The sequence below is a fragment of the Miscanthus floridulus genome, chromosome 1, assembly GCF_019320115.1.
Source record: "Miscanthus floridulus cultivar M001 chromosome 1, ASM1932011v1, whole genome shotgun sequence".
In the NCBI taxonomy this organism is placed as follows: domain Eukaryota; kingdom Viridiplantae; phylum Streptophyta; class Magnoliopsida; order Poales; family Poaceae; genus Miscanthus; species Miscanthus floridulus.
This window is the reverse complement of record NC_089580.1, coordinates 68,345,942-68,361,364: the sequence shown is the minus strand read 5'-3', so window position 1 is coordinate 68,361,364 and position 15,423 is coordinate 68,345,942. Positions and strand designations below refer to the sequence as shown.

The following is a 15,423-nucleotide window of genomic DNA, read 5'->3' as shown; positions in this document are numbered from 1 at the left end:
AACCGTGCGCTCTAACTCTCTAAGTTTAGTCCCACATCAGAAATTGATGACAGTAGAGCACAACGCACAATATATAAGGCGGGACAGCTCTCACCTATTAGACTAGTTTTTGGGTTGAGTTAGGTCCAAGTCTTTGATATGATGTGGACTCCGATGGACCTAGGCCTAAAAGGGATACGTGGGTATTGCGAGCTGGATAAGATCTGCTACGCACTACAAGATAAATAAATCTCATGAATACGCCCGTGAGCTGGATCGGATCTTATCCCTACAAAATACATACACGAGTTTACAAACTGCAAATGGTATCGCCGGCGTGTGCAAATGGAATTGTGGATATCCCCAAAATGAATGCAAGTATGAGCTGGGTGCCAATTAAAATGACTCACATTTGATCAAGTTTCTAGTGAATAATATTCATATTTATGACTCCAAATCAATTTATTATGAAAATATATTTTGTAATTAATCTAATGATATTTATTCGATATTATAAATATTAGTATTTTTATTTATAATTAGTCAAACTTATAAGATACTAAAACATGCCATTGTGTTAGGATTGTGGGACGCGGAGGGAGTACCGGATACTACAGCAGTCAGAAATCATACAGGCAGATTGCGCTAGAGCAGTAAGGAGTGAGGATTGTTTCGAGACTAAAAGCAGTTCAACAAACCTGATGCTTCTTTTGACCTTTTATTTTTCTCTTCTTTTTTCGTGAACATGTGCCGTGGCATCAGCTTTTCGGCCTGTTCGATGGTTGGTTTCTGGGTTGATAAGTCCGGCCAGTGTTGGTTGGTTGTTGTCTGATAAAGCTCTAGCCGAAATCAACAAGCGAACAAGCTCTTTCATTAGAGGACATTTTTCTCCTACTCGTCACCTGATTTCATCAAACAAATACCCTGCATATACACACCACAGATCAGTCTCCTCATGGATGGACTGATCTGACGAACCTGAAACAGCTGCTATCTGATATGCTATCTCTAATTCTCTATCGTCTTCTCATCCCATTTCCTTTACAAGCCTCTAAGTCTGAACTCTGAACTGAAAGAAAGAAGATCCTATGAAGACCTATCCGCCCATTAGAAGCTCAGAACAATCCTCACAAGCCCTGCTGCTTCCCTCCTGATCCCAATCCCACTCCCACACCGCTGCTGCTGCTGCTGTTTTTCCTGGTGACTCTGATATAGCAGAAGATGATGACCATCACCGCGGCAGCGAACCCAGCGAGGATCACCTCCGCGCCTGCCACCGACCGGTCAGGCCTCCCGCCTCCCCCGGGCCGCGACGCGCCGGCGGGCCCCGCTGCCGTGCCTGGCGCGGCGGCGGTCGGCGGCTCGGCGATGCCCAGCAGCGGCCTGGGCATCGCCATCGCAGCCGCAGCGTCGCCAAGGACCAGCACCAGGAAGAGCAGCCATGGCAATGACAAGGAGCTGCAGCGGCTCGCCATTGGCACAGTTGCGAAGGTGGCAATGCCAAGGAGCTCCAGGGTTTTGTGTGCGAGACGAGAACAGCGTGGGGTTGGTATATATATTGGCAGTCAGCTGGCGGAATGAGATGGAAGCTAGGGGACCAAGGTCTCGTGTGTGTCCGGCTGGCACATGAGAATCTGATGCATAGGGAGATGGTGTGAGCTGGGTGTTGACGGGATTCTGCTGCGATGCGATGGCAATGCAAGTGCAACGCGCGCTGCCCTGCTTGCTTGTCGTTGGATTGGTTGGGCGGTTGGGCGGGAGGAGGTCGGCATCGGGGGAGATTGTCTCGGGGAGGGTGGGATGCGGGGCGGCTGTCACGGGTAGCGCTCCCGGCTGTGTGATCCATTTGCAGCTGTGCTGCCGAGTGGTTGTGTGTGTTGCAGGAGGAGTGGTTGTGTGTGTTGCAGGAGGAAGCAATGCTATTGCTACGTTGTGTGGATTGCTAGGTAGGAGGAGCCGCGATGAGCTTTGCTCCAGTAGCGATGATTGTTGCAGCAGTAAAGGCGAGCAGATCTTGGGCGTGCGATGTGATTAGTCCACTGTATGATATCCCAACTGTGAATTCTGACAGGAGATTTGGAGTGACACATGACATAAACAGTTTGAATTACGGATAAAAGAAAAAGAAACCAATTTTTTAGTCGTCGTCTAAGTCCAGTTTCATTTTGGCCGCCGGGAGAATGTTTGCAACTTCCAGGCTGCACCGCTGCACCAAACACAAGAGGTCGGCTACCAGCCTACCACTCCAGCCTCCAGGAACACCGGGGCGCTGCTGCAGTGCGGCACTGTTCCCAAATCCCAACAAGTGTTTGGCGGATCAGCTGGCCGCCTGGCGCCTGCATTTGACCGTTGTCGACGTCAAAGCGGCTGCTGCGTGCAGGACGCCCTGCTGTGGTCTGTGGCCTAGCTGGATCACGACTCACGAGCACCAAAACCCAAACAAACCACTCGCTCGTCCTGTCGTCCACTCCCTCGCGGAGTCCCAGCCCCAGTCCGAACACGCGTTTTGAAAGAGCTACCCTGTCTGGCGTAGCCGGCGAGTTCTCTCCTGAGTCCTTGGTGTTCGGCTGGTCACATTCCAGCCTGTTTTAGCTTATTCTCTCTCATAGAACATCATTAAATCAGCGTGTTTCAGCTTATTCTCTCTCTCAAAACACTATTGAATCAGCCCAAATTTTTTCGGTTTCATGAATTTGTGGCTACAGAGTACAGAGTTCCGTGCTACTAGCTTATGGAAGTAATTATGGAGTACTCCTACATTGCAACAGAAAAGATCATGTGCACACCAAAAAACTGCACCGGATCTTCACTTCCCAGGGATCCTTTTCCAGCCACTTTACTTCGAGTGGTCGTGTTGTGCTGGATTAAACCTATTATGCTAGGCAGTAGCACCACGTGAGCGTGGGTATATAATAGTAAGAAAAAAAAACGGTTTGCAGTGTTTTGGCGGTTACATTTTCCATGGAGTTCTTTTCTTGATGAGGTCCTACAAAAGAAAGTGACAAAATAGTCATCTTGGTCCTTCAACTATCCTCTGATATTCAATTTCATTCTAAAACTCTTAGGTCATGTTCGCTGATCTGAAACTTGGCTGAAACTAGCTAAAAAATACTGTTTTGGCTGAATTGTTGTGAGAGAAAAATACTGTTCCGGCTGAAAAAAGAAGCCGAACGAGCCATTTTTAAGACAAGCGAACGGGGCCTTAAAATGGTTGTTTTCGTCATTAACTTTTATTTTAGGTTTAGTTTCGTCCTAGAACTATTAAAGTGACCATTTTAATTCTCAAACTTTACAATGTCAATTTCATCTATGAACTGTGAACGTTTAGGGACTTGAAATTTAGGGAATAATTCTAAAATAAAACGGTAGAACACCTTGCTTAGTTTGTTAAAAAAAAATCGTGCGCAGGACATGGGACACACCTTTTTGCTCCTCCCACTTTATTAGATTTTAGTCCATGCCATCGTGAGATCTATATAGTAGTGCAGAGTGTAGAGCGCAGAACGAGAGCAATACGGGATGTCACAAGGTTTAGGAAATCTTTCTCGTTCCTGCAGAGTAAGCATCCCGAGGAGGGGAACGAGCGCTAGCTCGTTTGGTCGAGCGCTCCAGGTGAGAGCGACGCCACCCGGGCTCGAACCCGGCGCCCACCTCCTTTCTTACGAGTATCCGGGAGACTCCTCGTGTTTTTTAAAAAAAAAAAAACATCCCGAGGAGAAATTCTTGATCCGGTGGTCCATGCCAACGCGAAATCAAAACTTGCAGTAGCAGTGGAGGAGCGATCCATGCGGTGAAGGTTCACCCGGGAGGAGTTTTTGCGCTAACTGGCATAGTAGTGGAGATTGTTTTTCCCCTCCCAGTCTCCCACTCCACTTGTAGTACTAGCAGATACTCTGGGAGCCGGGGGGGGTCTGCCATGCATCATCATTGCTTCCATTTTCATGTGGTTGGGCACAAGTTTTTGTAGCGTTTGATGCAGCGCCTACTTTGCTCCGGCCGTACGGATATGGACCATACGATTTTAAAAGAACCCCTGCTCGGCCAGCTGCAACGTTTTCACGTCTTCGTGATTGAACTTGTGGCTACATGGGTCTGCCCTAGTCTGGAACTCATGTAGCAATAATTAGTAATGATAATTTGTCATGTTCGCTTGACTGAAAGTACGGTTGGCTGATTTAGGTCCTGTTTGGTTACCCCTCCTCAAAGTTTTAGAAGCTAAAATCTGGATAGAATCTGTCTGAAGAACCAAACACCCCCTCCTAAAACCTCCTAAAAGTTTTAGGAGGCTGATTTTTCTTTAGGAGCTCCCCCCTCCTAAAACCTCCTAAAGTCCTTTCTGGACCCCCACTACCCCTCATTTATTGCCCCCTCCCTTTCTCTCTCTCCTAAAGAAGGATAAAAGTGTCTTTGTTCAACAACATTTATCGTTTTTAGCCAGTTTTAGGAGGTGCAACCAAACACTCTTTTATGAGGTTTTAGAAGGCTGCCTAAAACTTTTAGGAACTAAAGTTTTAGGAGGTTGGAATCAAATAGGGCCTTATTGTGAGAGAAAAATATTATTCGTTGGCCAAAAAAATACGGATTATAAGCCAAACTAACAGTGCGAATCATACAAGCGTTGCAGTGTCACCCACCAAGCTGCATAGGATCTCTTTGGATCCGGATCCAATGTTCCGATGCGATGCGGAATTGGCCAAATTAACAAGGTTAAATTAAAGACACCTTTTCATGCCACTTTAACGGAGGATAAAACTATTGAGCTATATCACTCGCTGCCACCACTAAAATTCACCAGCTTTTGTTGCCTTCGTTATTAAGCTGCTTGGTGGGTGACAGCCAAGCGAGCACCAGCCAAGAGGAGAGAGTCTGAAGATTGAAGTACTTAATAATGTTGAACTTGTTAAATTTAGACTTGGGCAAACCTAGGACTACCGGGACTAAGCTTGGGTCTGCCCATGCCAGAAAGGCATCTTCTTCACTAAAGAAACCTTACTGGCGGTTAAATGTCACAGCTGCTATGGACATGGACATGGATGCTAGGGAGATGCAGGCTTCATCACGTCCTTGGCTGTCTCTGCAGCAGCAGCATGTCCGTCAGGGCACCCACAATGGTATAAGTTAATTATTAGCTTTAAGCTAACATCTCTAATAGTGTTAGCTTTTAACAATAGCTCATAGTATGATTAAGCCCACATGACACTCTCACGTGATCTTAGAATGTGTGTATGAACCTAGCTCTTATCAAGAGCTAGCTTTTCTCTCTCTTCTATTAAAATATAAAAAAATGCTAAGAGTAAGTTTATGAGTCAGCAATTGCGGGTGCCCTTATACGACGAAGGGGGCGGAGCACAGATACCTCAGGGCTCAGGGTTCCCGACCTCTCGTGGCGAGACAGGAACCAAGCAGGGGCACGGCTCCGGCAGGCGGCAGCACAGCTGCACAGGCGCGTCAGGTATAGGATCGCCTGAGCCGGCAGCTGCATGTTCACACCGTTGGCAAGGTTGGTGACCCGCAACGGGCAGAGCGAGAGGCCAGGAGCTGCCGGCCTTCCTAGACGACTCGGCGGTTGCTTTGTGTTTCGTCATGTAATAAAAAAAATGAACTACTACTACGTACGTACTGATGAATGGGCACGAAGACGCTGGTCGGAGAATCAAGCACCGACCCCACGCTGTGCTGTATGCAGAGAAACTGATGGCAAAATTGCCTGGGCCTTCCTTGGCAGCGTGGCCTTGGGCCGCTCGCCTAGGCAGGTCCATCCATCGGCCAGCCCTGGAAATCCTGGGGAGCTGTCTGCCCAGGCACTTTCGCCATGTTCAAAAGCACATGACTTAGGGCATGTTTAGTTTCTCTGCCTAAAGTTTAATCCCTATACATAGATTATTAAATATAGACTAAAAAATTAACTAATTGCACAAATTACAACTACTTTGCGAGACAATTTTTTTAGCCTAATTAGTCCATGATTTAACAATGTGGTGCTACGGTAAACATACGCTAATGACAAATTAATTAGACTTAATAAATTCATCTCACGGATTACCGATGACTTCTAGTAATTTGCCTTATTATTACTATCCGATCTTATGTGACACCCGATATGACATTCCGATTTTGGCGCGTTTAGATGCAACTTTTTTTAGGTTTTGGCTACTGTAGCATTTTCGTTTGTATTTAGCAATTAGTGTCTAATTATGGACTAATTAGGTTTAAAAGTTTCGTCTCGCGATTTCTCACCCAACTGTACAATTAGTTTTTTTTTTCGTCTACATTTAGTACTCCATGCATGTGCCGCAACATTCCATGTGATGGGTACTATACAAATTTTTTTGAAAACTAAACAGGCCCTTAGCTGGTGTGGGTGTGCATGCCCTCGGGGTGGCGCAAATCCACATGCGTATACAACATACAGGGCGCATTAAGGAATAACCGAAAACAGAGAGAGCTCATCAACACAAAGAACAAAATAAGAGAAGAGAACTATCAGCTAAGGTGACCCAAAATCGTTTTGATGCGGCTTTACATCAGGAACAGTTCAAAATTGATGGATATCTTGTGGTATCAACAGCGCCTCATAGTCATCCACCATGACCTGTTAACAAAACAAGCTGTCAAAAAGAATTGTTCATAAAAAAAATTGCGACATGACAGTACGTATGGAGATGTTACAGCATTATCTACCTTGTATTTACGACCATGAAACGTGTACTCGACAAGTAACAGCTTCGGGTCTCCAGGACAAGGATCGTAGAAACCCATTATTCCAGACTTCTTTATCCCGTCATGAAGCTGCAGGTAACAGACAAGAAAATTCAGTGTAGAATAATAACCAGACAACTATTTGCTACCTTGCAGAAACGTGAAACAGAAGCTAGTAAAAGTGGAATCAAGTCAAGCATATATAAAATTCACCAGTGGCAAAATTGCAAATGCCCCTACTACATTGGTCTTCCAATGGAACCTACCAGTAAAAATAGCACAGATAGCATACAGAAATCAACTATGAATATGGCAGAACTTGAATACTAGGTTCATATCTTGGATAAAAACACTTGTCACCAATGTAACTCGAATGTACCTTGAGCTGGCCTGCCTCAGTAACGAGGAAGTTCAGTGGGATGGTCACATCAAATACTTGTGAAGCCATGTCATTATGTATCTCATTCAATTCACTGCTCTCTTTGATTTTTTTGCGACTGCCATACAAAGCCTTTATTATCACCAATCCATTGTTCTCTAGCTGTCTATTCTTCTTACGATTGGAGACAGGTTCCAGTAATTTTTGAGCTTTTTCAGCTGCCTTCCTGGCTTCAGTTAGCTATACAGGAAAATGGTATCTTCAATTACTTGCCAATTGTTTTAAAAAAAATCACTTGAACATGGAAAAGCAGTTAGGGAAATATTGCAAAGCTACATACTGCAAGAAAGAAAAATCACGATTTGATTAAAAAGGTGAAATGCTTGTATACCATTTAGACTAGTATGTGGCAACCAAATTTGGGTGATTGTTCCAAAACAAAACTATACATTAATAGGGTGTTTGGTTTAAGGAATGGGTTAGTACGTAGTCCATCGTCTTCTTACTCCTTTTTTTTTCCTTTGGTTTGTGGAATGGAATGGATTGATTCATCATCGCCTCATTCATCATAAGCTAATAATTAGTACTAGTGTGAGGAATGGAGTCATTCCACCAAATTTAAGAATGCACTGCCTCATCTAGAATGGTTCAGTTTCAAACAGGAAAGTAGAATGAGTTCCACCTCCATTTAGAAATGTGAATACACACAATAACCTCACGATACCTGCGTAGATAAGCCTTCCATCTTTTGTAGTGTTTTCTGCTTTTCTCGCTTAAGGTAGTAAGGCTTTACAACATATGTCTGTTAAACAATAAGAAGCCACAGCAAGGCTTTAGTTAACAGATGCAGTTAAGGTGGAGAAAGTAAGATAGCAAGAGTACAACATAAGTAGAGCTGTAAGATATCAAGAACAGAACTAGGTCAGGAATAGAACCTGAAGTAGAAAATACAGTGTTGAAGGAATAGCAAATGCACTGGTAACAAATAATGCATTTAAATCAGTCGAAAGCAAGACCTGCAGAATTAAGCAGCACTCAGTGGAACTTGAACAGAGAATGACAGTGGGAAAAACATGTTAACAAAACCTCCATGTGTTGGTAGGGATCGATAGTTCAATACTGAAAGCAAATAAAATCGTGTTGAATAAGCTTTGATCTTGGTGCCATAATTATACACTACTCCCTCTGCCCCCAAAATATTTGCATCTTTGTGATTCAAATTTGTCCCAATATAAAAGCTAACATAGGAGGTGATATAGCCATATCCAGGGTGTGGGGCAACGTGTAGCAGTACTGCTCTTGCCGGTAAAAAAACAATTTCCCTTTCAAAGAAAAAAAAGCAAGGGCCTTATCCCTCTGTCAGCGAGTCCAGAAGCTTCTGTCCACCTCTCTTACAAACCAGTCAATCAACGTTCCTTCCTTTTATAGGGGTAGGAATGTAATGTTACAGCTGCACAAATCTACCCACCACCTAGACGTCTAAATATTTTGGGACGGAGGGAGTATCAGATAAACAAAACATATGAAACCCAGAAGAGACTCCAAGGGGGAACAGCTCCACTTACTGGGATAATTAACTTTTGCCCAGCACGATGTAACTCAAACCTCCAAGAGACGCCCTACATCAGACACGAAGGAATTCAGAGCACAAAATGGTTGGAAGAATATGACAAGATGTCAAAACTACAAGGAAAGATCAGTTGTGGTGAAATATGTTAAGCAATACAGTAGAAGTTTTCTACAAAAATATCATATGAGAAGACAAGTGGTTAAGATGATCAATATCATGACAACAGACAACAACAACAACAAAGCCTGTCAGTCCCAAACAAGTTGGGGTAGGCTAGAGTTGAAACTCACCAAGAGCCCCTAGTCACGGCTCAGGCACATCAATAGCTAAATATCATGACAACAGAAGATGAGAAAAAAAAACTGCATTGGCCACATCATAATTGCACCTAAAACTAAAAACAGCATGGTAAGATCTCTTATAGAACGCCATCTGTCTAACTGAACTGACAAGGTCAAGACTCTTAGAAAATAGCATTAATGCAGTCTGCACCAGCAGTCTACATAGGGCAAGTTCAAGAAGCAAAGTGACTAATTGAGAACACATAGGACAAGGGACCTTAGAAACAAGCAATCACCTGAATTCCTATGTTATACATCATCCTTACAGTACTAAATTCTGATATTCGCCTCCCTCCTCCAATTTCAAAATCAAGGGCCGTGCTGCAATAGAGCAGTCAAAAAATTGTAACAGAAGGTTACAAACTCATAAAAGAATGCATGTTATACAGCCAGAAACAAGGGATTTCAAAACTTTAGCTACCTTCCAACTCTACCAGCGATGCGTGCATGAGATTTGGAGGAGAAGCGATGCGTGTAATGAGCAGATGCACCAAAAAAATTAGTTCCAAACTGAGGAGAAAAAGAAAAAGTAATTAATAATTGAACACCACCAAACGAGAAGCATCAATGTTGGCCTGACATAAGAGGAGAAAATATATAAAAACAGGTAGCTGTTGAAGGAAGAAGGCATTGCAGATTTACAACCGAAGTACACAAAATCAATTCAAATGTGTGGACACTATGGCCCTGTTTGGCAGAGCTCCAACTGTTTCATTAATGCCTGGGTTGGCTTCTAAGTGAGACTACCTTTACTTCTCCAGTTGCAGTACTTTTTTCATCCTTCTTTTGCCATCCAACAGAAATACTTGATTCATCACCAAGGACAAGCTGTATCTGGAAGTTGGTGAAAAGAGAAAACAACAGACACAAGTGGTAAAGAACATCAGCTTTACCTGCACAAAAAAAATATATATGCAGTAGATGAACTATCATCCTACACTTAATAGTGCAGCTGTAAGTAAAAAGATAGCAGGTAAGAGAAAACTATGCTAAAATGCCTTACTAGAGATCAAGAAAAACTAAAGGAAGACACATCTTGAACATCTATAGCATTTGAAAAATTCTCAGAAGTTATTGCTGTAACTTATCCAGGATTGACAACTAATTCTTTACATGGACCCAAGATACAGGGCCATAAGAGGCCTAAACTTACACATTAACGATGTAACTGTAAAATTAGCAGTTTTTTTCTGGAACCACTGTAAAATTAACAGTTGATGTTCACACTAGGCATGAATCTAAATTAAGGGGAATTTCATCCATACCTCCATTTGAGGGGGTACTTCTTATTTATAGCCACCAAACTAGTGAATGACATGTGGGGTCTAGTCCCACATGTGTCATTGAAACAAGTTGATAGTATAGAGGAAAGTGCACCTCAGGTGATGGTACAGGTGAAAATATTCCCAAAAATTAATATGGCCAGAATTCATTCTGTCTAAAAGTTTGCTTAGCTCCAGCAATCCTGTTAACTGTAAGCTTTGTGTCTCAACTAAAACACTATGTTTAGACTAAATATAATTGTTCACATAGTCATGTATACATCTATTATTCAAATCACAGAGGACCATCATGTACATCATTATATTGAAGAGTTAAATGCTGAGTTAGTTTCACATGTGCAGATGAAGAGAGCATTTGAGCTTAGGGGTCATACATTTCCAACAGCATTGTCAGATAATTGGCGAGTCCAGGCATTTGACAAGTTGATAGACCCATCTCTCAAAGAAACAGCAAGTCCAGAAGTTGCTGTAGAATGTGGTGAAATTTGACTGAAGTACACAATTTTGACAAATTACAATTTGCAACATGCACGGAATTAGCAACAGATGAAATAAATTATGGGATGGCGTTCTCACCGAGACATCTGCGTGCCAATAACAGAACGTAGTCCAGCTGTGGCCATAAACTCGATAGAGGAAACAGGAGACAACTGGTGTCGCAGCACAGTGCTTGCTGCTCCAGATCCAGCTGCGCCATTTACAGCCAAATTCCCACCAACAACGACAGTATTTTGCTTGGACACTGGCAACTCAACTTCACTAGACATCGCCATTCTAGCCATTTCAAAATCAAATGACTAAATCACCGTACTGTCTATAATTAGTCATACAAAATCTAAAGAAGTAACTGAAGGACAGGATACGTCAGAGGTTCTAAACAAATTGTTGAAGTGCCATCATAAGTTAAAAATATGTTGAACACTGCATAAGTGAAAAATGAGAGAGAGAAAAACGTTAAAGGTAAGCTGTATGCAGCCATAGCTGATTCCCATCTCTCAGTGGTCAATTTCCTGACAAGGTTTTCTAAACCCTGCTTGTACTCTAACTTATATTTTGGTATGGCAAATAGGAATGCAAAAGGAATGGCAGTCAAAAGGAGTGCAAGCGGTAGTTATGCACATAAACTAGGAAACACTGCTAACCATTTAAAAATAAAACTTCTATGTGCCAGTATGGAAAATGTATGTAAATTAAATATAGTCCATCATAGAAAAACAAATGCTGAAGAATGCAAAATAGCACGCAATGATTTCACTAGGAAACAGCTGCTAACCATTTAAAAATAAAACTTCTATGTGCCAGTATGGAAAATGTATGTAAATTAAATATAGTCCATCATAGAAAAACAAATGCTGAAGAATGCAAAATAGCACGCAATGATTTCACCATCAAAATTGCAATTGATATTTCAGGTCAAGTAATAAATTACTAAGCAATTTGCTAATTTCGCCATCAAAATAACAATTGGCATTTCAGGTCGAGTAAATAAATTACTAGGCAATTTGCAGCATATTATAACCAAGGATTACACACGAGAATAGTTTCCATATTATCGTAATTCTGAGCAGCTTCCCAGTGATGTGACTGGACGAAAAGACTATAGGCGTATAGATATACTAAAATGGAAAACACTATGTACCCTCTCATGATGCCCCCACCATTTAAATAATGTGGCACTGAGAAATTAGCAATGATTGAGCCAATGGGTAGAGCATGCGTGAAATTTTTTTCTTCCTCCTTGCGCCGACGCAGTCGTTCCAACTGTTCTTTGATTTCCTCTGGTTTACTTAGCTTGGGACCAAGTTCCAGGCCAGAATTTAAACCTTCCATACCATAGATGTCATAAATCTGTCTTTTGTTCTCATCCGATAGTATCTCATATGCATCACGTATTCGTTGGAAGTTTTCAGTTGCTACTTCCTTCATCTAGACAATCACAGATGAAAATGAAGGATACTAGTCAGTCCAGAAGAATGCACTAATATAAACAGTAGATGACTACTTAAACAAAATACAGATTTCACACATGCAAGAAATCTAACCAAGTACTTCCATCCATTCCAAATTATAGGTCACCTTAGCTTTGTCCTAAGTCAACCTTTTCTAAGTATGACCAAGTCTATAGAAAAATACACAAATACACCAACATCTATAACCTCAAATTAGTTTATAAATCCACAATGAAATGTCTCAATAGTGCATTTATTTGGTATTCTAGATGTTAGTGTATTTTTTCTAAAAAATTTAGTCAAAACTAAAGAAGTTTGACTTAGGCCAAAGGTAGAGTGTCCTATAATTTGGAATGTAGGAAGTACATATTATTTTTCTATTACTTGAAATGGAGGTGTGGAGAATCAAGTAGTGCACTAGAGATACCTGATGGCATCTGCCAAGTTACCAGATAAACAATATGCCAATGTTAATGAAGGATGAGTCTTAATAATATTCATAGAATCATATCCTAGAAAAGCTGAAAGTTTCCTTTTGATCAGCTAATAATGAATTCGTTATTTAACTAGCATTCTTTCAATCAAAGAGCAAAGGTTGTTTCTGAGAAAACAATATAGATGTTAACGTATTCGTACCAAATGGATGTGCAAAGGATAAGGGTTTTTTTTTCCCTCCTGTTTTGTAAAAGGACCATATGCCCATGGTGTCTAGCACACCAAGTCACCAACCATGACACTATCCATTAAACCCTTAGGGGACTCCTCAGGGAATAGCAACATAAACGACCCACAACTCGCAATATCTTCCAATCCCCCAATGAACCGCCAACTGACAAAATTTAATCTAGGCACAAAATAAAGATTTTCATTCATCCTGCCAACATTTTGGAAACAAACTAAGATAAAAGTAGTGCCAAAGTGCACGCTTATACACACTGCTCTGTCTACATTCTACCACTACTCTGATGCTACTAACAATATCTTCAGATGCAATCAAATAGGCACATGACTAAGACCACATCACGGCACATATTATTGTCAAACCATTACCCTTGATTTTGTATCCTCAAAAGAGAGAAAACAAATCCATTTTGATTTATAACTAGAATTGCAAGCATGTAATAACACACAACTTCAACCAGGCACAGGCAGCTTGCAATGCCAGTGGATGCTAACTAAGGATGCAGGTGGGTACCTAATGGTGTTTTTTTTTGTCAGCTAACTAACTACGGTCAAATGCCATTCTAGTTCATTTCTCCCCTCAAATTAAATTACGTGAAATGGCATTCTAGTTCATTTGGGCAAGTTTTTGGATCGACCCAATGACCCAAAGTAATTAGAACTTCCATCCCTAATGCTAACCTAACCCCAGTTCAAAAGGAACACAGAACTATTGTTAAACCCCACAAGCAGCTGAACGCATCCAAACCGATCAAATCTGGAATGCAACTGCCGATTGTAATTGCCGCACCGAGCCGGAACCACAATCCAGCTCCAAACCGAGCACGGCGCGGGAACCCTAAGCCAAGTAGTTCAACTGTCGAAGCCAATCAAATCGCATGGGAAGGGGCGGCGGCTCTACCTGCGATGTCCTGGTACTTGTCGGGGTGGTAGATTTGCGCGAACTGGCGGTACGCCCTGCGGATTTCCTCGCCGGAGGCGTCCGGCGAGAGGTGGAGCAGCGCGTAGAGTTCCCGCCCGTCCTCCGGCTCCGGCGCCGACGCCATCCCGCTCCCGTCGTGCGGCGGCTGCTTGCTGCTCGCTCGGCGGCCGCGGCGGGTGGAGGGGACTGGGATTTTTTTTTCGGAAGGGAGGGTTTATGCGGAATTCCTTTTCTTTTCTCTTTTTTAGTGTCCTTGTTTGTAATGATGCTCTTCAACAGTTCAACTTCTGCAGCAAGCCTTGCCGATGTTTGCCCGGAACCCGTCGCTGCCGAGACGGGTTCCTCCTGCCGACCCCCCTCCCCCGCCGAAGGTGCCGAATTTTTAACTATTTGATTTTTTTTTTCCGAAAGTTTCTCTTAAATAGACCTCTGGCGAAAAGAATTCCAGAAATAAACCTTTTGCTCGGCGCCAGAGTAAATGGCGCCGAACTCGACGCCATGGTCACTGCCGCCGAGGTCCTGGGCACGGGGAATGGCCTGCCAGGGGCTCGGTGCCAGAGTGACTGGCGCCGAGCTCGGCGCCGTAGATCTTGGCGGCGAGCTTGGCGCCAGTCACTCTGGCGCCGAGCCCCCTAAATATCTACCGCCCCACCTTTCTTCTTCTCCATCTCGCCCTAGCCGCCCCTGCCCGCGCCGTCGCCGCTCCACCGCCGCGCCCGCCCGCGCCACCGCGCCACGCCGCGCCGTGCTTGCCCGCGCTGCGCCGCGCCCGCCCACGCCATGGCCGAGCCCGCCCGTGCCGCTGCTGCTCCGCTGCTGCTCCGGGGGCCGAGCCCGCGCCCTCGCCGCGCCGCGCCGCCGCCGCCGCTCCCTCGCCCGAGCCCGCACCGCGCCGCCGTGCCCTCGCGCTGTTGCCCGTTGGTTGGCTTGCAGCGCCGAGCCGCCACGCCCTCCACCGCCGTCCTCACCTTTGTCTCCACCGGCGGCCTCGGCCTCGCCCCGCCTTGCCCCCTCCACCGCTGGCCTCGCCCCGCCTTACCGACGTCCACCGCCGCCCTCTCCTCGCCCTGCCTCCCGCGCCCGTCGAGCCGGTCTCGCCGCGCGGAGCGCCGGGCACCCCGCGACCGCCGCGCGCCACCTCTGTCGTTGGCCGCGCCACCGCAGGCCCGGATCTTCGCCTTGACCTACGCCCATCGTCCGTCGACCCGGAAAGGTAAAAAATATGAATATGCAATGTACCTATTTAGTTGGTGTTTGTTATTTACTAGTTATACCGTGATAACTTAGTTGGTTGATTTAGTGAGATATATATGTAGATAGATAGAAACATAGATACATTGGTAAATAGATATAGTTAGATAGCTACTTAGATATGTAGTTATATTTGTAGTTAACTACATATGATCTAGTTATTTAGTGAGTACACTATAAATATATACGTAGTTATTATCATGATTACTTAGTTTGTAGTTAGAAAGTACTTGTTAGGTACTATCTATCGTCTAATTTGGACTAAAGAACATGTGTTTCATTATGTTTTTAAAATAGATGGACAACCTAGTGACCATATATTATGGAGGCACGGTTGAAAGCGATCGTTATGGATATGTTGAGTTTTTT

The 15,423-nt window shown here is 43.8% G+C and overlaps 2 protein-coding genes across 2 annotated transcripts; both read right to left on the bottom strand.

Moving 5' to 3' along the window:
* Positions 1 to 853: 853 nt before the first annotated feature.
* Positions 854 to 1,751, bottom strand: LOC136458290 (uncharacterized). Its single transcript, XM_066458260.1, is given in 1 exon segment — positions 854 to 1,751. A coding segment is annotated over 1 exon segment (645 nt). The 3' UTR covers positions 854 to 1,106.
* A 4,448-nt stretch (positions 1,752 to 6,199) lies between these two features.
* On the bottom strand, positions 6,200 to 14,050 carry LOC136486373 (chaperone protein dnaJ 13-like). The gene is made up of 13 exons (XM_066483252.1): positions 13,778 to 14,050; positions 11,891 to 12,177; positions 10,828 to 11,025; positions 10,626 to 10,740; positions 9,716 to 9,802; positions 9,390 to 9,478; positions 9,205 to 9,289; positions 8,623 to 8,676; positions 7,993 to 8,073; positions 7,782 to 7,859; positions 7,058 to 7,297; positions 6,661 to 6,768; positions 6,200 to 6,571 (listed from the first exon to the last, which is right to left on the bottom strand). The coding sequence occupies exons 1-13, from the start codon at positions 13,925 to 13,927 to the stop codon at positions 6,515 to 6,517; spliced, it is 1,629 nt and encodes a 542-aa protein (XP_066339349.1). The 5' UTR covers positions 13,928 to 14,050; the 3' UTR covers positions 6,200 to 6,514.
* Between the last annotated feature and the right edge of the window lie 1,373 nt (positions 14,051 to 15,423).